The sequence below is a fragment of the Corvus hawaiiensis genome, chromosome 26 (assembly GCF_020740725.1).
Source record: "Corvus hawaiiensis isolate bCorHaw1 chromosome 26, bCorHaw1.pri.cur, whole genome shotgun sequence".
NCBI lineage: Eukaryota > Metazoa > Chordata > Aves > Passeriformes > Corvidae > Corvus > Corvus hawaiiensis.
This window is the reverse complement of record NC_063238.1, coordinates 33506134-33531342: the sequence shown is the minus strand read 5'-3', so window position 1 is coordinate 33531342 and position 25209 is coordinate 33506134. Positions and strand designations below refer to the sequence as shown.

Here is a 25209-nt window from a genome sequence, read left to right as displayed (position 1 = left end):
GTCGTTTTATGTATTTATACTCATTGAACACTAAGGTCTAGAGGATCTTAGGACAAGTACAAAAATGAAATCCATGTTAATATATTTTTTTTTCTAAGGAAACACATTGACTTGAGAGGCAGATAAAATTAGCATCTCCCTGGTTAGCAGTAAATCTCTCCAACATATCCAAGCAGCCACCACATAACCAGCAGAGTAGGCTGTGTTACAGCAGGAGGAGTGAAGGACAACTCTGCTGAGCAAGTGTCCTAAAAAACAATGAAAATAATTACGCACCAGGAGCAACCACAGAGTTGACACAAGTATTAAGTGAGGCTAGAGAAGGGATAGAGAAGTACTTGCTTTGTCCTTCAAGTAGCACTTGGGTGCTTAATACTGGTACCATTTGAAGAAAAGACAAATAAAACAAACCACGTATGTTTCCATACACCCAAGAAAGGCAAGAGGGCAGAAAGGGATGACAGACCATACAGAATGATTAACATCTGGATTATTATTGCTTCTTACCTGGAATGAATGAACAAAATTAAGGACCTGAAGAGACAGCTTTCTACTGGAATGTAGGAGTTTTTGAAGGCTGGAAAAAACAAAAGAAAAGAAGCTATGGTCAAGGAACACAATTTTTCACTAGTAAAGTACCCATGTAGTAACTTGCTCACAAATAACTCCAGTAGTATCTAACATCATGTGACCAAGTTAAAAGCTTTCACACATAAAGCTTGATAATACGGTAATCACTGAAGAGGTGCTTGACTCATCTGCTCGAGTCTAGTCAGGTAAAAGCTATTTTCCACACCATTTATACTAAGTAAAATGAAACTATTGCAATTGAAAAATATTATTTTATGTAAGATACTAATATATTAGACTCATTCTTATATAGGACAGTCTGGTAACATGACTTTTATTAAATATATTAGTGACACACTGTTACAAGCAGGTCAACTACCGTAAGAAGCTTAAGCTTATTTTCAAGCACCCTTACTTTTGATTTCCAGAATCATGCCTTAGGGGAAAAAAAAAAAGCCACAAAAAATAATCCATAAAAACCCCCAATTCCCCACAAAACAAGAGAAACAAACCCCAAAACCCCATTGTTGAAAGAATAATCTTTCATAAAGAAAAGCTGCAGTAAAAAGCATTAGATAGCTGGATCATAAACTGTGACTAAACTTATCAAGTATGATACCAACAGTAAAGAAAATTTCCGTAAGAGCTAAATGCATTTTGCATCAAAGCATTACCAGCAAGCTTTCCTCCTCCACTACAGAACAATTAGGAGGAGGAAAAAAAGCCTGTGCTAGGCTAGGAAGGGAAAATGAGTAGGAAGGCACCCAAATTTACTTTTTTCCTGATCTGCTCATAGACAGTTTACAACAAAGAATTAATTTTTGCATTACAGAAACTATAAAAAAAGCCTAATCTTTATCTTACCACAACTAAGGACTACTTGTACTTATCTATGAGCCAAAAAACAACTCCCTTACACATCAGAATTACCTACTCTATAAACATAGCTCAGTTCTGCTTTATAGTCATGTAGTTGTAGGTATCTCTTCTTACAGAAGCTCCAGACATAATACACACTACCTGTTAAAGCTGCAGCCAATAAATTACAGCTCACCTTTCTTTTCTACATAATCCATGAGTAGCAATTTTTCTGCAGACTTTCTGATTCAACTCAGAGCTGAAAAGTGGAATGCCAAAGCATAATTCCAGGGGAACCCATTCCAGTTCAGTTGTGGGTACTACAGAAATAAAAACAAGAGATAACTGAAGTGTTAGGGAAAAAAAGGCAAGAAAGCTCATTGGGGGGTCAACAGTCTTAGATCTGGATCCAGTAGACAGTTCATGCTTTTTGAAGACAGGTCATTTACTGAACTGCTCAAATATATAAGGGAATCTGAAGAGGAATTTAGCATTGGACTTGCCCCAGAGAATAATCAATGAATTCAGATCCTTAAAAACAAGGTAAACGTTTAATACAAGCTGTTTGTCATGTTTTTACCTTCAAGGCTTTGCTTGACTGCAGAATCCATTGAGGGTTCTTCTATTACCATCTCAAATGATTCTGTGCTCCCATTTACATCAGATCCTGATGCTAGTTCAGTCTCTCCTAAAGGCAAAGTAATTCTTACATAAACACAAACATGAATGTAAGTTCGGTTGCCTCTGCCCAAGGACTATAAAGCTATAAAACTGGAAGAAGGGATAGAGAGAAACATAGGGCCTGACTCATTTTGGGACTGAAGAGTTATTTAGGGATCCTCAACACTTATGAAAGATTAAGTTCTGGCATATAAAAATGACACAATTTGTTTGTAATATTTAAAAAAGTATTTTTTCCCTTCACTGACTGTTCTAGTTCAGCCATTTATCAATCTCTATTTGGTATTTCTGAGCTAGTCTCGAAGAATTGGGAAGTAAGCCTACTGCCAATAGATTTACACTCAAAATGGGTTCCTATCTGTGTTGGATAGTATTTTGTAGAGTTATAAATCAAAGAATTTAAGCTTATGTTCACCTTTGCTCAAGTAACTGTATGTGAAATTAAGGGGACACAGACAAAAAAGACAATTATTGGTAACAAACCTCTTCCATCAGAAGCATCACTCAGCTTTCTGTCAGCACGTTGACTTGAAGGATTCAACATTGTGACATAGCCACAAAAATGCTGCAAGTCCACTTTGTTTCTCAGTATTTTTAAAGCCGTATGAATGCCCATGTTCACACGAGAGAAGGCTAAGGAGGAAACAAAACATATTCCAGCTTACAAGAGGTCTCCCCCATAACCATGTGGTTCCTCTCTAGGCCAGGTTAAGTTTTTTATTTGGATTTTTCCTGCTTGTAATGCTGCATCTTAGTGATCACATTGTTATATATGGGATAACAACAAGCATGACGTGGTATTTTATAGTACAGTAATAGAGCAAATGAGAAAGAAAAATGCAAACAGAAGACAATCTCTCCCTCCTACATAGAGATATTCAGACAGCAGAAATGGCAAGGTTCAGCTAGGAATCGGGTGTCCAGCTCTTTCAGTGCCAGAGTCTTTTATGGCAAATTCAATGCAAGATATATGCTTCACATCTGAAATTCTGAAGAATTAGAATACAGCATTAGAGCTTAACAACAGATTTTAACACTGAGCTGTTCATGTCAGGACTTGAGAGATTCTAACTTCAGGGTTTCTTCTACTGATACTAAATGAAAAACCAGACATGTCAGAGAGTACAAACATAAAAGTAACAAATTTTGAACCTAGTAAAAACTAAATGAGGAAGTTAATTTTATTTCTAATTGTGCCACACTTTTCTAAGTGGTAGCTTAAAAATTTTTAGATTTTGTATCTGGAAATTCACACTTTTATGGCAGCTCTCACTTGGAGAGGTTATGGCCTCAACTTTGCAAAGCTTCTGTCCTACTCATCAAGGAGTTTTGGGAAGATGTTAATTCCTGCCTTTCAAAATCAGTTGAGCTAGGCAGACTTTGAAGGCATAGATTTTGCTAGCAAAACTTTTCCTGGGGAAGAAACCTCCTGGTAGTAGGTTCCTGGTGCTAATAATCAAGGTTTGTTCAGTTATGTTCTCACCTAACAGTCAAGAAATGCTCAATGTAATATATGGAAGAATTATTTATGCAGTTTATAAATATGCTAGTTAATAAGTAAGTAGGCACAAAGAAAGATTTAGACGTATTTGTGGAAGTTACTTCTTTACATCTGTGTTAGGAGGGAAGAGAGGCCAGAAAACAGATTCTAATTAGGTCAGAGAAGATAGAAAGGGGAAGGTGATACCTCTAAGCTCAGAACAGACTTGTCAACCATTTAAAACTTACCATTTTCTCATATGACTCATAAGATCAACAAAATTTGTTTTAAAAGGATTATTGCAACCTTACTGCACAAGGTGATGTGCAATAGATGTGTAATGTAATGCAGAAATTACACAGAAGATGATCAGTTACCTCCCTGTTGCTCAGCTTCATCAAAAGGGAAAGGTATGTGCATTGTTTCTCCCATTCCATGCATGCCATGCCCCTGAACATCAAGAAATTATATTAGGAACAGAAAAAATACTCATCAGCTTAGCTCAGTCTCACTTGTGCTCCCTTTTAAGGAGTACCAGCCAAGTTGATGAAACAAACAAATGGAGGTATTTATGCATTAAAGGTCTTCCTTAGCAGAAACAACTGAAGTACCCCACCTATCCCCTTAAAATGCACGTGGTAAACACAGTGAGGCTAAGTTTCACTGAAGAGGAGCAATTTTTCTCTCCAATTACTGGCTACAAAAGTATTTTCTAAAGGCTGAGCACTTCTGGAGCAAAAGGGAGCTTCCACCCCTGCATACAGAACATTTTTCAGCAGTCACAGGCTGCTTATAAGTCGGCCTTTGAGACTGTGCAATTTTATGTTTGTAACAATATTAAAACATCTGTTTATTTAAATGATTAATTCAAAGACTATTTCAGCTGAACCAAAGAAATTGTCGAGGAAGCCATTTTACTTCTCCCAAATAGAAAAGTTCAACCTATTCTGCTGTTTATGATAAACAGCATGTTTTGTTCATACTTTACTGTAAGAGCTAAATACCAAGCAGTCTGAAAAGGCGCATTTCTTCAGTAACAGTTCATAATACCAGTTGGTTACCTTGTGTCACTGCTGTCTAAAAAGCTTGTGGGCCCCTTGCTTTCATTCCAGTTTACTATCTCCCCTACTTTAGCTACCAAAACTTGTTATGCTTGCCCACAAAACAGTAACACATGCATAATGTGAATTCTGTCCAAAACCCGTGTCTTAACCGCCACTGAATCACAGCAGCACTGCCTACAGAAGTTAAACAAATTTTTCAGCTCTTGGCAAAAGTGCAGCTCTTCTACATTGTTAATAGCCTCTACCATGTAACAGCTTAACTCAAAAAATTATGCAGGTTTTCATCATTTATACAGAGCACTCTGTACCTGAATTAGAACAGCAGAATGTGTTAAAGCATCATTCAACATTGTGAGCACATTTGAAGTAGGAACTACTCCTGGGTCATGACCCCAAGATGTTATTAGTAAGCGATCATAACCCTGGAAGAGAGAAATTCAAAGTGTTTATTGTAGTAATGAATTATCTAAGCACATTAAGTGAAATACAAGAGTTAAGCATTAGTATATTGTTACAACTAGGAAGTTACCATAGGTAACTACAGCTCTACAGTGTTGTACTTGGAACCAAGGATCACTCACGTTTGTACTCCTGGTAAAGACAGAAGTTTGCCAACCTCAAAGTTAAGATGCTATTCTGGACAGGAAGTATCTGCTACCAAGTCCTGTAGAGCTATATGGCCATTGCAGCAGCCTTCTAGCAAACCGGAGATTAATATAATCCCACATAAATTTCAAGGAAAATATAAGATGGATAAACTAACACTCCCAGCAATGAACAAAGATAAATCAACCCCCAAAACACCTGTCAAGGGCAGGGTGGGAAACAGGAAGACAAAACCACTAATTAATTTCCTAGTGTCTCAGTTTTCAAGATTCAATTCCACTGCATCTCCATAAGATTTCTAGAAACCTCTTGACAGTTCCCTAAGAAAATGACATTACAAAACAGCAGCAGGAGAGAGCACTCATATTCCCACAGAGGAAAAAAGTCCAGACTGGGAGATCATTTAGTTCAAGAAAATCTGTCCTATCAGCACACTGAGATTCATGCAATATTGAAGTTTTCCAAGGCTACCACACTGAATGCTTTTTTACTAATAAAAGTGCACAATCCATACATGTACTGGTGGTTTAAACTAATGACAGACTAGGGTTTGAAGCAAAGTCATCACCAATATCCTTACAAAATGCCTTCTGCTCTAGAAGACTTGATTCACTTAATCCTATGTGATCTTACAGTAAATCTTAGAAATGGAGGTATGTACAAAATTTTTGAAATCATAAAGGGAAGGGACACATGAAAGGTTTGAGGAATGGAATCTACAAATCCTAGTGCTAGAGAGGACTGCTGATGTAGGTACACCAAAGAATGCAGTCCCTCTCTGAATGTCTCAATACCTTTCTAATATATTTAGCTCCTCAAGAATCTACAAGATGAAAAAAATGAGATGAAAACTGTAGAGGCCTCTCTGCAATTATAAACTTGAACAATACTGTTTTGTAAATTCCACTGTAAGCAGCAAAACCCAAACACTGCTAAATGCCCATGGCATTTCAAATCAAAGTCAACGGATGCAAAGATTTTCTGGTTTGGGCAAGTTTAGAAGTTGTCATGGCCAGTTCCACCTACATTTGTCTACTATACAGAATATCCAGCAGTGTTCCTTTGTGGTACATTTGTCTTTATTAGCATCTCAGAGACAGAATGGCAGAAGGCAGCATCTGAAATTTTTCAGGCAGAAGTTGATCACCTGTGCTGTTTTCTGGGACTCCTTGCCAAAGCACTGTATGGACACTAAAAAGTTAGGTGGATTCAAGGCTGGAAGGAATTGAGGAAATCAGCTCATCAGTGCAGAGCCAAGAATTTGAGTCACAATCTCTGTGTACAGAGAATCACATGCAGCTCAGGGAGTTCCGAACCAGAACATGCAGAAGAGTGGAAAGGTCTTACAAGGAAGTATTACTTAATGTGCTGCTACCCCCTGCTTCCAGACACTGCTACAAGCCAGCCTACGGGGCCAGGAAGACCTTTTTTCCAACCTAATGCAACTTCTATTAAATTATTCCGTCACTTAAATTGCAGGGAGAATTACAGCCAATACTCCAAAGTCTCCAGCATAGATTTGGACAAACTGGAAGTGATCATGATAGCTATCTTCTAAACAGGCAGAATTATGTGTAGAAGTGACGTTTCTTGCACAATACGAAAAAAAAAGCACAATATACTAGGTCTCCATCTTTTCACACTGCTCTTCTACATCTTTGTAGCACTCTCTGTGGATGGGCTAACAAACCTCAATTCTTAAGACTGCATACCACATTTTACACCGGACTTGAAAGGGGTGGCATTAAATATACTGGAGTCTCATTCTGACAGAGACATATATAGCATTCCTTTTTCACAACCTTGAAAGAAAACAAACCAAGATGCTACATAAAACTAGCTTCTAGAAAAGGAACATCATCTACAATGAATTGTACCTCTGACTTCAACTGTAATCGCTTTGAAACACTTGGAGAAGGAAGGGAGAATAAATCCATGCGCAGACTACCTGAAAAACATCTGGAAGTTTTCGAAGACGTGTTCCTTTAGAGAGCAACAGGGAGGGTGGTCCTTGTCCAGTTATATGGTATATATACAGTTTGAACCAAACTGAACTGACTTCTGGTATTGCAGGCCCAATATGCTGAAGAGAGATTATTCAAGAAATTAGAAATAACTTCATATTGCAACCATCATACATACAGATTTAATTTAAGAAGCAACAGTTTTAAAGAAATAGAAATCCAGTTTTTCAGCACTGAAGTACAAATGTATTACTCTCTACTGACTATATTCTAGGTACTTAGTCCAGTGATACAAGACTCTTCACAGAAAGGTGACAGTATTTTCTATTAATCCAAATTCAAGAACTAAAATGTCTGTCACTGACACTAATTTGAACAGAAAAACTGTTAATAAGTTAAACAAACTTAATTTACTAAATATTCACGTTTCCTCAACTTAACATTTTTTATTAGATTAATTACAGTGATATTCTAAACGCTAATAATTTTGTCACTTTAAAAGGGACATCTAACAAATGTATCCAAAAAAGCTATTAGGAAGGGGGAGGGAGGGACAAATCCCTCAGCATTTTTTCACCTGGGGTGTACAGCTGCTAATAGGTCGAATTTCATTGGTGAGCGGTGCCATGGAAACCAGCAGAGTGTAATTTTTGTTGAGAACTCTGCTGCAGGTAGCTGGATCCAAACCGAGCAAACTCTCACATCGTAACAAGTCCAAGGGGAACCCTATGTTCAAAATACAAGGTTCTTAAATTATCACTTAAAATGGAACATACAAACACAAACCATGATTTTAGATTTTCCATTCTCTGCTAAGCCATTAGGGCAGTATTTTCCACAATGAAGTTTTAAACAATTGGGGTGAATTTTAATAAATCGGCACAAAATTTTAGCAATTCTAGGCATACAGGGTTGTCTGAGACTGAACTAGTTCCTCACCAACTAACTGAACCCAGGAAATAAACACAGAGGTACTGAGGAAGTTACCTAAGTTAAAAAAAAAAAACACCACTAAAAAATTATCCCCATTAGAGGAATACATTCATTTTCATGGCTTGAAAAATATTTCTTTGACAGAACAGCTGTGAATTACTCCTCTGAAAAAACTACTCCTCTATATGGCTTTCAGAAGCATGTGATTTGAAACAATCTCCTTCTCAAGTTCAGCTTGTCTTGCCTTTATTACGCTTTAATCTCTTGCTCTGGATCTTAAGTGCAAGCCTTGTTAACCAAATCCGTCATTCAACAAGCAAACCCAATAACACAGTCTCAAAGGATGATGAAAAATATTTCAAAATATTTTTAAGCAAGTAGGATACTGACTGCTTTCTACAAAAGCAGCAAGGGCAGAAAGCTGAGTCTATGGCAGATAAGTAAACCAACTAAGAAGGATTTCTGAAAGTGCTCACAGTACCATTATTTGGCTGATCAGGCTGCACAGCTTGTGACCCCAGGTCTTTGTTATGCCGCAGAAACAGGATCGTGTTTCTTAGTGTGAGGGCGTGATCAAAGTATCGTTGTGCTTCCCCTTCCCCTGTGCTTTGAACCTAAACAAGAAACAAAATAAACGCATACAAGTGGCAGGTTGTTTACATAAGCATCAATTGCACCAAAGGAAAGATGAACAAATTAGAATTCTAAAGCTTTGTAATTGAGTAATAACCCTGCAGCTTATATCCAAAGGTGATCTACAGCAACTATTAAATGAAAAGCAGGTCTTGGCCATGCTAGTGGAACAGTCAAAAAGTACACAAAGACAATATCTATATATCAGAACCATGATTCAGTCTTTAGGTAAAAGGATTGAAGTGTCCAGTCATCCTGACTGGTATGAAATGATACAGCAATTGACAGCACTGCTCCTACATAATTCTACAGTTGTCTTTCTAGATTTATCTTTGAAGGTGGAGTTGGACCCTTTAACACTTCAAGTGCTGAAAAAGCATTTTGCCCAACATGTAACAACTTACCTTTTCCAGCTCCACCAAGAAGCTGTCAAGACTCTCATCTGACAGTTTCCCAACTTCAAACATTGTGACTGCATGACTTTTCAAGTTCTGGAACAACAGAACAAAACTGTCTTCTCTGAGAAGAGAATGGGCAAGTAAAAGTTATATTAAGCAAACTACTTAAAAATAATAGAGATTTTTTTAATATTTATTTTTTAAATAAAGCTGTATTATATTGATGTCAGAGTAATTTAAAGCTCTACATATTTATTCTTGGCATAATACATCAAACAATTTGGACATACTGGTGAGAGATTCCCCATCATTAGAAAGGCTGTAAGGGTAGAATCAAACAGGAAGGCAATGCGCTTTGTGTGTCCACTGGACAGGTTCAGGCTGCTCACGCTGGCTGTTTCAGCTAATAGAAAACAAAAAGGAAGTAGATGATCACATTTGTTTCATTTAAAAACAGTATCATCAAGTTTAATTAAATCTAATAACAAAGAAAAAAATACATTAGTTATCACTATACCAAGTAAAACAAAATTCCCTCCTTACTATTAAACTACTGATTAACTTAATTTAGAAGCTGGTATCTTTGCATCAATTTATATCCACTATACAGATCAGTCTCATCTTCAGAAAAAAGCTATTTAGCTAAAGACTATTAAACCAAGAAGTAGATACCACCTCCCCCACTGAATAGTCCATATGACAAAAGGATCTATATAGTCTGTGTTTAACTTATTTCTAGACCTCTTTACAGCCTGTGCCACTCTATAAACATAAAAATAATTGATCCTAATGTATTAAAATTTACTATTAGTGCTAACCTGGATCATCTTGACTGTTGGTATCTGTATCTGTGGCTGATGACCCAGCTTCCTGTATAGGACTTCTGTTTTCCCCACTGTCCCAGGAAAGCAGCATCTTCTGAGGATCCAAAGTACTCCTATCAATGTGAATTAAAATCCACATCTATTGGTCACTGCAGCACCAGAGAAGTATCTCTGCTTTCCAGTGCTAGTAGTCCATGCACAGGCATACCCAACACATGCCTTTCAATATGTCTAAGCCCTAAATCAGCCAAGCTTAATAACTTTCAGGGTCCTGCTTTAGCTTCAGCAGAAAGGCTTATTGGGGGGTTGAAAATATCAGTTGTGAAAAGACCTGAAAAATCAAACCACCATAATTGAAGAATCCAATGGAAAAAATCTAATCCACTTTGTTCTCACAGTCTGAAGAAGCATTAAAGAAAACAGGCATAGCAGTAAATTTTAAATGGCTTAGCAGATATTGAACTAAAAGCACCTGACAATTCTTAACTAATCCAATTTGGCATTTCAGCTTGGAGAACTCTTTGTTGACTGGTATTATCTGCCCTTTCCTGGGAGTGGTATCGATGCACAGGTATGTGAGAATGTCACTGACAGAATTGCAATGGTTCCTTACACCAAACAAGTGATCTTTATGCACATATTCACTGCCAGCAGTGCCAAGAGCCACAGCCTCTCTAATAGCACACTGACAGCTGTTATTTCTAGCCCCAGGAGTGTAAAACAAATGCACATTCATCTGCTGAAAAAGTGAGCAACTAGGTACCCAAAGGTGAAAAAGCCAGCACTAAGTAACAGCACCAAATGGAGTATTCTGAATTTACAGTCTGAATTACCATTCCTCATCCTCAGATTAACATGAGGATCAAGCATTCTTGTCATTATACGCATTAGAAAGCCAAATGAGATTTGTTATTGCAGAAGTCAAAGAAAGCAACCAATAGCTTTAAAATCAGATGTTGGTTCTAAGTTTTCCCTTCAATGAGAAAAATAAGCCTAAGAAAGAGTAAAGACACTTACTTCAGTCTGTTTACCGAAGGAACATTCTTCCATGATGGATGAAGATTATCCAGGTTTATTACTTGGCCTTTCTTATGAGCAAAGCCTAACCGACAATACATGGACACAGCATTCTGCAGGAACATACATACAGAGTAAGGAACTGCTGTATGAAACCAAGGTTGCAAGACAGTGAACTTTCTGTATCCAGTTAAACAAATGCATTGCATACACATACCTTTACTAAAGATAAGTCAATCTCTAACACATTTGCCAGCTAATAAAAAAAAAAAAAAAAATGAGATGAGTCAGCAATACAGTATTAACAGGGCACGTAATTCACTTTTTGGTGGGCTTTGGCACCTTTTTGTTGGTCTTATATCTAAACCCAGCCTGTACTATTAGAAGAAATTTTGTCTGCATCAAATACGATGAAAAAAGAGCACAAAGCCTCATAATTGTCCCACTTGAAAGCATGCAAAAGAAATATGAGGCTATCTTCAACTTTGTAATTTCTAGGCTAACCATGTATGTATCATTCTAGGTTAGTCACGTATGTCACAAGACACACGAAGAGAAAAACAAATCCTGGATACATTTAATGGGTATTTTTCAGATATTTATTCACCAAGTTTTGAGAAGACCTTATGAAAACATATTTCTCATACTCAAACTATGCTTACGCAAAAGCTACATTCCCACTTTAAGCCAACACCCTGTGTGTTTTCACTGCCAAAGAAAAAAATTACTTGAACTTTTTTATTTCACATTAGCAAAACAGACTTTGTTCCAGTTCTAACTCATACAAAAGCCTACTTTAGCCACCTCTGTGTAAATTCATTCCAGCTAATGGAATTGTTTCACTGAACTGAAGGTATTCCTTCAAGCTTATAAAAGCTACAGGTTGGATCTTAAGCCTGGCAATATGTCTAAACAAAATCACTGTATATCAATCAGAATCCTTAAGTGTTTTTAGCAGTGTGCTTTGGGCCATTTTCAAGTATTTCTATCGCCCTGACACAGGGTAAGTTTTACTTACCTCTGCCACATTAGTATGTTCATCTATTGAAACAAATATCTTGTACAGGAGTGTTTCAAAGTAATCACCTTGCACTCTGTTCATCACAAAACCTTCCAGTGGTGGCACTGAAATAAGAATCACTTTCAAAATTACAATTTGGTAACTTATTTATTGAACTGAAACTGTACTAAAACAGAAAAATGAGTTTACACTTCAGTTTTCATGGTACCTGCAATTTTGAGGGTTTCCCAGGCACAAAGAATAAAAACCTGAAGATAATATATGAGGTATTAAAAATTCCTCCATGCCTTAAGAAAGTAATGCCTGTCAATATGTTTTCTTATAGACACTAAAGCCACTCTAACTGGCATCAAAGCCTTGCACTCTCCAGCTCATCAACTACAGATAATTTCCAGTGTCCAGCCAATAAAATGATTTTGTAATGTGGATGGAGACTAAATCACTACTGTGATTGGAGTAGGACACAAAAAACCCCACACCACCAACATACTCCAGAACTGAGACTTCCAAAGCAATTATCTAAGCAGTAAGTCTCCTGTATTTAGAAGACTTTCACTTAAATGATCTCTATACAGCAATGCCAGGTACTTTTGCATGACCATGTTCCAAACAATGTATGCCTTTGCAGATTATAGTGAATTCAGAAACCCCTGAGAGCTATCACAGCATAACAAGCTGTTCAAAGGGCAGCCCACATGCTGTGCTAGTTTAAGCTCCTACACAGTCCCCAGACACAATCCATGACTAATTGAGATGACAATACCCATGAAGAATAGAACTGGTATCTATTAAAACCTTACATCTGTCTGGAAAGAAGTCAAAAACCCATGTATGTTTGGTAAGCTAGCTACAATTCTCCATGCTATTCTTCCTTTTCATTACAAACTTCTGGGAAGGTACTTATTAATTCATGCCATGACTCTCATAAAAGAATCTCATCTTACCTAAATATATGTTCAATATAACCTAAGAATTCAAGTTGAAATAAATTCTATACACAATAAAAACAATGTTTTAATAGGGTTGAAAACATTTAGTCAGGAAAAAGTTTCACAACTCAAGTGTTTTGTTTGAGGACACACATGGACACAGACAAGCAGCTTCCAAGACAGAGAATTACATGAAACAATTGAAAGGACAACTGAAAGGAAACTGAGTAAACACAGGTATAATAACATTAAATAGTTACTCACCTGCTATACAGCTGTCATCAGATATTGGTACATCAAGGTAAATAAATCCTTTGTTATACAAACCTTTATAAATAAAAGGACACCATTTTAGAAAAAAAAAAAAAAAAAGCATTTTCCAAAGTACTGAAGATAGAGAGCAGACTTCCCCATCAGCCAATTCAGATTTTCAAGTAATTTTTTCTAATAGCCTCCCCAGTAGGATACTCCTTTGCAATGCACAGGTCAATAAACCACACCTAATACCAACCAGGTGTTACCCTAAACCAGAGTTCCTCACTCATAGCCTGATGCAGCATGCTTGGAACTCTACAAGTACTTCCAGGACAGCACAGCAAAATGACCACAAATCAAAGCAACTCCATTTAAAAAAAATGAGCACATCTTTTCCTAAATGTTAACTTAGTTTTCACCATCATCACTGTACTGTCAAGAAGCGTGGTTTTTATCCTGAATTGGCTTTGTCAGCTGAGGATGCTGGCTACATTTGGCTACTGAGGCCAGAACTCACCCACTTGGTAGCAAGGATACAAACTAAAACACAGCTCTGGTGGTCTCACACATTCTTGCCACACATCTTCACAGAAAGTGTTTATACAACTGCAAAAGTAAATTCTGGTGCATTTCAGCACCACGCATTAGCAAAGCTGCAGCAGATACAGACAGACACTGCATACAACAAGGACAACAATATGGTAAACATTTAAACTGCACTTTCCCGGCTTGAAACTGATTTGAGCACTAACCATCTCAACTCAACTGCAGACAGAAAAGATAAATCAGTAAGAAGATTTTAAGAAATGGAAAAAAGATTACAGTATGGTTATCTTTAGAGTCTGAGGTTTGTAACAGGGATCATATAATGTTCTGAGCTGGAAGGGACTCATCACGACCATGGAGTCCAACTCCTGACTCTGCACAGCACACCCCAAGAATCATGCCATGTGCCTGAAAGCATTGTTTAAATGTTTCTTGAACATTAGCTATACTTTAATGGCAAGGCATAAAGCTGAACTGCACAGCATAAGTAAACCAAATTTATTGTCCATGGTTCCTTTGGTGTTACCCAAGATCAGTCCATCTACACCACATTCATGATGGTGCCGGTGAAGTTACCAACAGCCCTCAGGTGAAGTGCTACTGAAAACCTGAAGTGGAACTGTCAGGATGTTTCATGAACACACAGAGCTCACCTACAGTAGGCTCACCTACACCTCAGCCTATACATCTATAGTATATTTAGTTAAATTACCACCCTCAATCAGATCTTAAATAAAATGTCTGCATTAACCCATCAACTCACTTGGATTCACGCTGATTCACTGTTCAGCACTGGCAGTAACACACTCAGCTTTGCAAAATGATGTGTATGAACAAAACAGCTTTAATAGGTCAGGATGACATTACAGATCATCAACATGCTGAGTGTGCTCTACACTGTCTCTCCTCAAGATTCATTTCTTACAATTGATACAACCTTATCTACACACCTGAAATGTACTGGTTGCAGCATAGTTTGGACTCGGCAGTCCTCTTTGCCCTGAAAATATGATCCTTCTCACACTCTCATTACTTTAATTGTCTGCACATTCTTTTTCCACACATTAGATCCTTCTAAACCTACTAAACCTGAGCTGTAACACTCTCCACAAACAACAGCAGGCCATTTATACAGAAGGATTGTGAAGTGGTCTTGGAATTCAAATTTTATTAAGCCCTATACTGTTTCAGATCCCCTCAAGAGCATGAATTTCATCTACTTCACTTTTTTAATTGTTTTGTTCTTCTCAGTAACAGGCAACGAAATTCTGCCTCAATTTCTTATTAAAAACTACAGTGGCAGGTTTGAGTGCTTGTAGTAAGCCAAACCCTTACAGACAAGACTTTTCAAGGACGATTTTGTCGGTGAATTTTCATTCCCTGATTTGCCTATACCTACTACTTGTTACGCTAAAATGAGAAGCCAGTAACAGCTGCAGATTTCTGTGAAACAAGACAACCCCATTTTATTGTATTAAAATAGTAGAAAAAGCTAAAAAACTCTCCTTTGAAAAGCAAGAAGTGCACTTTAATTACTCAGGATTACCAACTCTAACATTTTTAATTTTAGTTTCTCTTGTTCTCATCTACATTCTCTTCCCCCACAATCTTTACTGAAGGTTTCTAACAAAAGAATTTGTTGACTCAAACAGTTACAGAATAATAACAGAGCTGCTAATTGTTCACCATTAAACAATTTACAAGATCTAGACTGCAGTCTGTACAAGCTTTTGAATATTTTCCTCCAGCTCTCCTTTATGCCTCAGCTGTTTACATCGCCTTTATTCCTAGTTTCCAGACACTCTCCTCTCAGAATTTCCTAAGCAAAATCTAAAATCAGAAATGCTCATTAAAAACTTACTGTGAACTACATTGAAGTCTAATGAACCAGCAAGTTGAGGACCTGAATCAATTATCTTATCAATAGCAGACTTCTCTGATGTAGTACAAATCTAGGTTAAAAGAAAAAAAAAAATCACATTAGTTTCTTGTAGAAATGAGTCTATGCAACTTAGTATCACTCAAAAAACTCCCAAACACTTAAGCCTCAAATCAGTCACAAGTAATATAAGAGTATAGGGAGTAACCCACATTCCTAACCAAAATATTTGCACAGAAGAATTTAATGCAGTTCCAGTTAAAAGTCTCCAAATTTTTTAGCTTGTCCTCACATGAAATTATGCATGCTCTAGGAAAGGAAATTAATTGCACAAGAATTTGGCAAGTGAAGTCCACAGTATAACAGATTTGCTCTTTAAAACTTCCAAACTGAGTATTCAGCCACACAACTGGAATCATTCTAGAAAGAGGTCCATTACAATATCAAAGTAGCTTCAAGTTAATTATCCTGGGTTGGTGGGATGTCAGAATATGAGTAGCCTAAGATATTTCAAAAAAGAAAAGCCATCACTGCTTTAAATATGTTCTAATCTAAACAAAAACTTCTAGAGAAGAAAATAAATCCAGATCAAATTACTGTAAAAAAACCACCTGTGAGAAATGAAAGCTGAATGAGGATGAAACATTAAGTCATCTCACAAGCTTTTTATGTGCAAACAATGAAAAACTAAGCAGACAAAAAGAACAGAAACAATGAAAACATGCAACAAATCCACTGCCATTCTGTGCTGCAGTGCAAGTGGCAGTGGCCACTGCAGCAGACCATTCAGAGGACTGCTGGACAGGCCTCCAGAACACAGAGGTCTGATTCTCACCCCACGGTTAGTGAGTTCCTATGTTCCAAGTGGTTCTTAGTTCACATGTTTTAAGTTTATTGGTTCAGGAGTTCTCCACCCAGTTTTATGTATAAGTTTATGTTTATGTATTTCCAAGAGTTGCTTATGTATTAGTTCTGGAAAGTTCTCCCTTCTTCGATGCCCCATTGGTCTACTCATGTAATTCCCTCCCCTAAATTATCCCTGTTATCTCCTCCTCCTCAGTCGATCCCCATTGCAACCAGTTTTCCTCCTGAAAAATTTCTGCAGTGGTACAGTCCATTTGAGATAGTAATAAAGAGCATTTCACATGCACAGATATTCATTTACCTTTATAAAAACTGATCTGTATAAACTAATAAAATAAAAATAATAAAAATAATTTTTAAAATGTGCTCTTCCCTTTGTTCCACCCCCGTATAAAATGCTGTGCTTTCCCCTTTTTCCTGGTCTTTGTCCCTGGATTTTCCACCGGCAATAAACCAGCTGGAACCTACACAGAGACCCCTCTCTGATCCTTTGCCTCTGACGATGCGTTTACACCACCTTTGTTTGGGGCGCACTCCTTGCTGCAGCTGACAGCTTTCCCTACAAGCTGCAGCCAGCCCCTGCCTGTTGCAGCTGACAGCTTTCCCTACAAGCTGCAGCTGACAGCTTTCCCTACAAGCTGCAGCCAGCCCCTGCCTGTTGCAGCTGACAGCTTTCCCTACAAGCTGCAGCTGACAGCTTTCCCTACAAGCTGCAGCCAGCCCCTGCCTGTTGCAGCTGACAGCTTTCCCTACAAGCTGCAGCCAGCCCCTGCCTGTTGCAGCTGACAGCTTTCCCTGCTTGCTGCAGCTGACCCCTGCCTGCAGCAGCAGAAGCCAAGGACATCTGCAGCTGGATGCTGTGCTGCCTCGGGCAGTCCCAACAGTGTCAATTCTGATACTAACTACAGTGAAGTTAAAGATTCAGTCAAAACTGACCTGTCAGGGCTTAAATATGGAATTTGAGAAAACTTATTTTGTTCCTTGTTCCCTACAAAACATATGACTGTGCATATAAGTTACCACAGACTGATTAATGCAAAACCACCTCTACACTGTACATAGTGCAGAAAGTACAAAGGGGAGAGAGGGCAGAACATGACAAAGAAAACATCAGAATTTCCTTTAGTTCCAATCTCTATTTCCATAAGAGAGTTGCTGCAAATCTTTAACATAATCTTTGTCTATTTCACACAAAAGAAAGCCTCTGCTTTCATGGACTATCAGTATTCACCCAGATTTAGAGATGCAATCCATACTACTCTACCTTGATGTCATCCTCAGTGATGTAACCAGCCTGCACGACCCACCACGCTTCTATAGAGATCTCTACAGGCTTCACGGGTAACAGATCATGGGCAGTTTTCCTTCTGAAAAATTTCTGCAGTGGTACAGTCCATTTGAGATAGTAATAAAGAGCATTTCACATGCACAGATATTCATTTACCTTTATAAAAACTGATCTGTATAAACATCCATTTTTAAGTACATTATATTCACAGACTGGAGACACACATACTATACTGTTAGTGTTGTCATTTAGCAGAAGTTTCCTCTCTCAGATCACATGGAAATAGAATGGAAAAATAAAATTTACATCTGATATTGTTAAACCTTCCCATAAGCTCATCCATATTTTAAGTGTTGCTAATTAAAATCCACACTGTTCCACTGTATTAGGATCAAGTCCAAATTTAAACAATTTGTGACATTTTTTAATTTGAACAGGTAAGAGAGCACAAGTATAGAAATAGGGTATTCTAAAGAAGTTCAGTGATTTCAAAAAACACATTTTAGGAACATATTTCATTTACTTAAAGGGACAAAGTGAAACTTTCTCGATAAGCACAGTGCTAAAATATACAGTGAATGTCAGTCCAAGAAAGAAAAACTGGAGGATACTGTTTATTTACAGACCTAAACAGTTTCTCTTCCATTGCACAACCATTACTTTTTGGTTCACTATCAGGTGCATATTTCGGTAAGCTCACTTTCAGTTAAAGGACTGTGAAGCTACTGCAAGAGCACTTCTGAGGTCCCTGAAGAAAGGAAGGAACTGTTGCAAACTAAAGGCCCTGCTTCTATCAACTGCCATCACAACGTTTTCCACGTGTGCTGTTCACATCCAAGGATGTCTGTGCACTCATTAGCATTGTCTTAGAGACAAACTTACACACTGCAAGGATTTACACCTAGATGGAAGACTGCTCCACAATAAACTGTGATCTCAACTGCACACATAGGAACATGGAAAAATTCTTTCAGAACCAGCATCATTATTCCCCGCTTATAGTAGCCAGGAGACATTATTTATCTGGTATTCTAAAGTACAGCTCCAAAAATATAAGATTTATAAAAATGAAAAAGTAGTAATTAATACATATGCCTTTACTATACTTTGATTTTAAACCAAAAAGATCTTTACTAACATGAGGAAATGTAATGTAATTAACAATACACTACATCATACTCAATTAGCCACACTATTAAACTGACCAGGGCCAGGAAATTATTCCATTCTGCATTTCCTATGAAATAATATGGGAGAGAGGGAGGGAAGGGTAAGGGAAAGGGAGAGAAAATTAAAGACAAACTTACTTTTGAAGACCTACATTCGTTCATTAGATCAATATACTGGTTTCTTCCTATGCCAAGAAGTCTTAGACCTGAAAAATAAGTAAGGTTTTATTTCTCTTAAGACAGGTTTAAGCTGAAGATATATTAAACATTCTTCAAAAAATCAGACCTACTTCTATAATAACCTTTTTAGTTACTCTTACCCAAAATCAAAGGACAGTTAGAGGAGCTAAATTCATTCCATATCCCCATTCATTCACTGGGTACAGGTTACATAAAAAAAACAACAAAAAAGAAATCCCCTATCACTCCAGTCACAGGGTAGCAGGGAATAATCCAACCCTTCTCTCCTACACTCCCATCAACAACTTCAGATTAATAGTGATAGTTTTTCTTTCCCCTAACAAAGCCCATGCCATGCACTGGATTAGAACTAAGAATTAGACACAAAGGGCCACTTAATCTCCTAAGGAAGATAATCAAGAATCACTTGAATTAAACTGAATCAAAATTTAATTCTATAATCTCTAGCCTTCAACCATTAAAGACCCTGAACAGATAGTAGAAAAGTATTCATTGGTTTTAAACCATATTCTGTCTCAGTTTTAACTGCAGCTTTCTAGTTCAACACTAGATTTATGAAAAAATGTAATTAAGGAAGTTTAAGTCAATTATACTGCAGTCACTAACCTGCAGCTGTGGTAAGTTAACAGAATTGTTGGGGGGGGGGGGGGGGGGGAGCAGAAATCAAACAAAAACAGGAAAGCCTTTCCCTTCTTCATACTCCTGACTAATACTAGATTTCCAACAAGCGAAATTGTGCTGAGGAAAGTTCTTCATCATCTGTTTCCCTGCTGTGAACATTACACAGAGGCTAACTAGTAGTTAACTGACAATATCCTTCTAAAACCAAAACCAACTGTTTTCAAAAGCTGCAGGTTACTCCTCACCTCTCTACACACTGTCCTTAAAAAGAACTGCATGAATGTATACCAAAGGCAAAAATTAAGTGTTACTATAGGTAACTGTTCAGTGGCTGGTTTGATTAATACCCTCCTGGTGCCATCAGTTTACATTTTGCTCTGTAAGACTTCTCATTATTGATCTTACTCAGTTCTCCTATACCAGGTTCAAGGTTGTCGCTTTCCTAATCTCCCCATCCCATACCAAGAGTGATGTAATAGATAAAACATCTGGCACATCTGATATGTCACAAAATACCAGAGCCTCTTCCCTCTCTTCTCTGGTACATCATCCCTCAATCCACATTGATGCCAATTCACAGGAGTGTCAGCAGCCTCTCAGTGTCCTGCTGAAGTCTTCTGCCCAACACATGCCCCAAAAAGCACACTAGCTCAGTTTGCTGATGTACATGAGCTGGAAGTGCAGGCAAACAGGAATGCACAACAAGCAAGGACAGAGGCAAGGTTTTGTACCATGCCTAGCTGTGCTCAAACCAGCCCAATTCCAGTCCTGCCTGTACAGACAGAACTCTGTATGAAGAGGACACACTCCTTAAGTGTTAAAAAAAAAAATCACTATTTATAAAGTTTAAAAATCACTATTTAAATGCTTTTACACCTTCATTCACGTGCTCATATTCAAGCAAACAGATGCCCCCAAACCCTTTTTCAGAAGCTCCTTATTTCTAACTCACTGAAAGCAGGAATTAATCTAGGTAATACTTACAGTCAGCAGCAGTGAAGTTGGGTAAAGAATCATAGCTTTTTTCACTGTTCATTATATCCTTAAAAAGAAAATAAAACTTGTAAGTTGCAAGAAGAAAGTCATTGTTTCAGAGAAGCAGGTCCAAAATTCTGCCTGTCCTTTTTACTTTAAGAATGAAATTAATTTTAAACAGATCTATAAAAGCCAGTTCCCTTATCAAACTTGACAATTATTGACTAATCATTACACAGTAAGTTAAACACATAAAAGGTGAGACTTATGTTTAATATAAGTTTTGTAAAGAAAAATGTTGGCTGAAAGACTAATAAACAAAATCCTGTATCTCTCTTCACAAAAACAAACCAGCACACAGAATCACCAACAGTAATAACAGAATAAACAAACAACTAATCCATTATGTCTGCAATCACTGTACACAAAATAAAATAAAAGCATTTCAAATATCCAACAAAAATAAAAGAAGGTTGCCAGAGTGCTGACAGAAAACAGAACCATCTTTGTTCTCATAAAAACAGATTTGCTTCAGGCTTCTCAAAAAGTTTCCAGTATGGTTAAAATGAGGTATTTCTTTTACAGTTTGAAGTGAAGACACAAATGTCAAACATCAAAAGAGAGAGTCTGGTCTCAGAGCGAGTCCCATCCCAGAAACACATGACAAAAGTCCAGCTCTTGAAAGGTTAATGAGGCAGAAGAGAAAACACTGCAGGTAAAAGCACTTCTCCAGAAACTTTCCTTGCAGGCCTACACAAAACCAAACAAACTACCTGACACTGCCTCGTACACATTACTGGGCCATTACCAACATCTCCAGACAGAGAACAACACCCTCCCACCACAGTTCTGCACTCACCTCCATTATGCCTGTGTAATAGGAAAATGGTGTTACCCTCAGACCTTTTACCATGATGTCAGACAAATGATATGGGTACAGCATGAGATGATCTCGACTGTATTTTAACAGATCTTCATAATATTTACGTTCATCTTTCTTGACATGCTTAACTACAAGGGGAGAAAAAGTTACAATGTTCTATGACATTCAACTTTTTTAAAAAGTGTTATAACAAAGGATTAAAAATAGCAGAATGGCAATTGCAGAAAACTACAAGCAAAATAAAGTAGTGGTGCAAGGAATTCAGCATCCAAGAATTACTACATATGATACAAGTCGCCTCAGAGACTTTAAGGAGCAGATTTATCTAAAAGATTGCCAGGAAGTGGCCCATTGAGACAGAGCTCGTGCACGCTGTAGAAAGTTACCTTTCAATTAGTGAAATTATTATCTGCTTTGGGAAGACAGATTCAGTCAATGTAAACTAAATTGAAAGTCTGCAAACAAGTCATAGCCAAAAGCTCCTGTGAGTCAGGGTAACTGTCTGCATCTCACCTAGTGACAGGCTTCACTAGTCAAATCCTCTCTTAACATCTCTTAATTACTTCAAAAATGGCAGCAGAACTACAGTAGGAATTCAGTTCCACCTGCCAATGCAGTAACCTTCAAGAGTGCTTTGCTAGAAAAGTTGCCATATGGACTCAGAAGCGAAGATTTTTCATGATCTTTTATTATTTAAAAGCATTTATTTTCAAGGAAAGAAGGAAGGACCTTCTTGTTTTTGCCGCTTTACAGTAAAGACAAGCTTCCACACAGAAGACTAGGGCAGCAATCAGAAGTTACTTTTCTTCTTTACTCACCTAAGTTATTGCGGTATCGCAACTGATTGCGGATGCTGTAGAGTACGACTTGCCTTTCATATTCCCTCTGGGAGTTTCCAAGACCCTTGAAAACATAAAGGCCTTTTAACTGACTTGCACAACCCCCCACCTTTTAGTTAAACCACTGCAAAGTGTCTTACGAGGAAACATGTGCAGGCAGTTGTCATTGCTCAGGGAGTCTCCCAGTTGAACAGTGACAATATCTTTAGTCTCTCTCTGAGTTCAAAATACCTTTAAATAGGTCTCTACATAGGATGCATATTTAAGCAATCATTTTTAGATTTTTTTTTTCCTAATACCACTCTGATAAAAAGGGAGCATCTGATTTTCAAATCAAAGACATGATTAATCAAACATTTACCAAGCATTCAGTGCCTTTCAGCCTTGAGAAATTACTCAGAATTCGTGTAGCACAAACCAAGCATGGTGAATTAGGTGAAGCTTTAGTTGCTGTACCTAAGAAACTTTTAACACACACAAAGAAAAAAAAAAAAAAGTGGAACAGCTCAAGTTGCAGCTTTGCGGAAGTAAAACTATCAAGTGATCCTAGATCACAAGATTAAGGAACAAGCACAGCACATTACTTGACTATCATGAAAGACGATAAAAAGAGAACTTTGGTTCATGCTTCAGATGCCTTATTTCAAAAACTGTCCCTTCAATATTCCCCATATTACTCTTTTATATCTGCAACAAGTGATCTGGGTTGTTTGGTTTTTTCCTTCCCTCTCTTGGTTCCTTCATTGATGCTTGTATTAAGAGATCCCCTTAAAAAAAAAAGTACTTTTCTGCATATATGGGAAAAACAAGAAAGTCGCACACAAACTGCAGAATCAGGTATCAGAAAAGCAACACCTGATATCACAGACAGGGTCTGGAATTGATTAAATACCCAAAGAGAGAGCCCAGTATTTGCTCAAAGGACAAAAATATTAAGGACTATACTAACACTAAAGTAGACAAAACAGTATTCCAGAAGTTACACTAGAGTAAATAATGCAATAAATACTGGTGTATTTTCTATCCTGAATCACAAAGACAACAATATGGCACTCAGCTGGACAGGTAAAGAGAAATCATCCTTCATTCTCCTCTTACTGCTCCTGGAATCTCAAACTCAAGAAACTACATTACTCGTGGCCTGCAGCCACTACTCATCCTCTCCACCCTTCCTCTGTGCAAGAGCAGGAATTGTTTAACAGCATCTGCTTTAAAGCAGTGTAAGACTTCGGAACAAGAACCTCCTCTCAACTCCACACAATACCTCCCCTCTGCTATCACACGCCCATTAAATCCAGGCAATCAAAATTTCATGAGGTTTTCTTTTCCATGAGCCACTTGCAGCACGCAATTCTCTGGCTACCGAAACACGGGGCTGCACAAGCCTCCGAGGGCACCTGCCCTGGTCCGGCTCCCATCACTCACGGCTGGCATAAGGGACACCGGACTCAGCAGTTTTACACTTGCACAAGCTGAGCAAGGACCCCACATCTTCCTCTGGCCATTGGGACCCCAAGGCACCCCGATTCACCCCTCTCCTCACTGACGCCACACACCCCCACACTCCCCGCTTCTCACACACAGAACACAGACCGCTTTCCTACCCCCTTCTCCCCAGAGACACCACGCACAGAGAGTCGCCCTTTCCCCACAGAGGGGCCGTGCACACCCCATATCCCCCTGTCCCCACAGAGAACCCCACGTCCCCTCGCCGGCACCCCACGGCCCCCGTGGGCCCCCCAGCCTTGCGCCGGGGCAGGCAGGGCCGAGTGCCCCGTGTTACCCCGCCGCTTTCTCGGGCCGGGAGCCCGGCAGCCCGCACCTGCCTGACGCTGGCGGGCAGCCGGGCCCAGGGGTAGTTGTGGCGGATGTGGAACTCCACGTCGATGTTCATGGCGAGCAGGCCGAGCCGCGGGCCCCGCCGCCGGGAGGCGCTCCGGCCCGCGAAGGAGCCGCTGCGGCCCGGGGCCGCCCCGCACTGCCCTGCCCTGCCCTCCGCCCGCCGCCTCCCGCCGGCGCCGCTGCCCCGGCCCGCCCCGGAAGCGCCGCGCACGCAGTTCCGCAGGCGGGGCGGGCGCTCGGCGCGGCGGGGACGGGAGGCTTGGGCTGCGGCGCTGGTGCCTCGGCAAGGCGATCGCTCACCTTGGCTGCGGCCCCCGACCGCCGGCTGACACTGACCGGGAACAGAGCCAAGCCTGAAATGCCTCTGTTGCCTGCTTGGTTCGGTTTGACAGCAGTGTCCTCCTAGTGCAGATCAGGTTACACCCGGACAGACGCGAGTGGCTGCTCAGATCAAGGGCTGCAGGGGCACAAACGAGCATTCCACGGCAGGGAATCACAGGATCAATTAGGTTGGAAAAGACCTCCACGATCATCGAGTCCAACCTGTGACAGAACGCCACGGTGTCAAATAGAATATGGCACGGAGTGCCATATCCAGTTTTTCTTTAAACACCTCAGGGACGGTGACTCCACCACCTCCCTGGGCAGCCCGTTCCAGTGTGGAAGGGAACGGACTGAATGAGGGAGATCATTGCGTTGAGCCGTGGCCCTGGGCTATCCAGCTGAGTGTGCCCCGGTGTGCACAGCAGGGACTGAGAGCCAGCAGCCCTGAGTGCCAGCAGCATCCCATCCTGTGTGTACCCCCTGCCCGGCGTCCCGAGCAGGTGGAGAGTGTCACCAAGGACGCTGCTTCAAGTAAAACAGCAGCA

The 25209-nt window shown here is 39.2% G+C and overlaps 1 protein-coding gene across 3 annotated transcripts in view; it reads right to left on the bottom strand.

Annotated features, from left to right (window-relative positions):
- FAM91A1 (family with sequence similarity 91 member A1) overlaps positions 1 to 24491 on the bottom strand; it is a 28403-nt gene extending 3912 nt beyond the window's left edge. The window contains exons 1-23 of one of the 3 annotated variants that reach the window (XM_048286596.1): positions 24321 to 24491; positions 22478 to 22562; positions 21636 to 21787; positions 20786 to 20843; positions 19118 to 19185; positions 17787 to 17900; positions 15641 to 15731; positions 13243 to 13305; positions 12047 to 12153; positions 11246 to 11284; positions 11029 to 11141; positions 10006 to 10124; positions 9478 to 9590; positions 9194 to 9280; positions 8638 to 8770; positions 7801 to 7949; positions 7208 to 7342; positions 4962 to 5075; positions 3967 to 4039; positions 2593 to 2742; positions 2009 to 2116; positions 1625 to 1748; positions 508 to 577 (exon numbers count right to left, since the gene is read on the bottom strand). In XM_048286596.1, the coding sequence (XP_048142553.1) occupies positions 508 to 577; positions 1625 to 1748; positions 2009 to 2116; positions 2593 to 2742; positions 3967 to 4039; positions 4962 to 5075; positions 7208 to 7342; positions 7801 to 7949; positions 8638 to 8770; positions 9194 to 9280; positions 9478 to 9590; positions 10006 to 10124; positions 11029 to 11141; positions 11246 to 11284; positions 12047 to 12153; positions 13243 to 13305; positions 15641 to 15731; positions 17787 to 17900; positions 19118 to 19185; positions 20786 to 20843; positions 21636 to 21787; positions 22478 to 22562; positions 24321 to 24392 (2337 nt within the window). In that variant the 5' untranslated portion in view covers positions 24393 to 24491. Of the gene's footprint in view, positions 1 to 507; positions 578 to 1624; positions 1749 to 2008; positions 2134 to 2592; positions 2743 to 3966; positions 4040 to 4961; positions 5076 to 7207; positions 7343 to 7800; positions 7950 to 8637; positions 8771 to 9193; positions 9281 to 9477; positions 9591 to 10005; positions 10125 to 11028; positions 11142 to 11245; positions 11285 to 12046; positions 12154 to 13242; positions 13306 to 15640; positions 15732 to 17786; positions 17901 to 19117; positions 19186 to 20785; positions 20844 to 21635; positions 21788 to 22477; positions 22563 to 22859; positions 24013 to 24320 lie in introns of those variants that run through there. The other 2 variants (XM_048286597.1, XM_048286598.1) reach the window with 2 other exon arrangements.
- Positions 24492 to 25209: the final 718 nt, after the last annotated feature.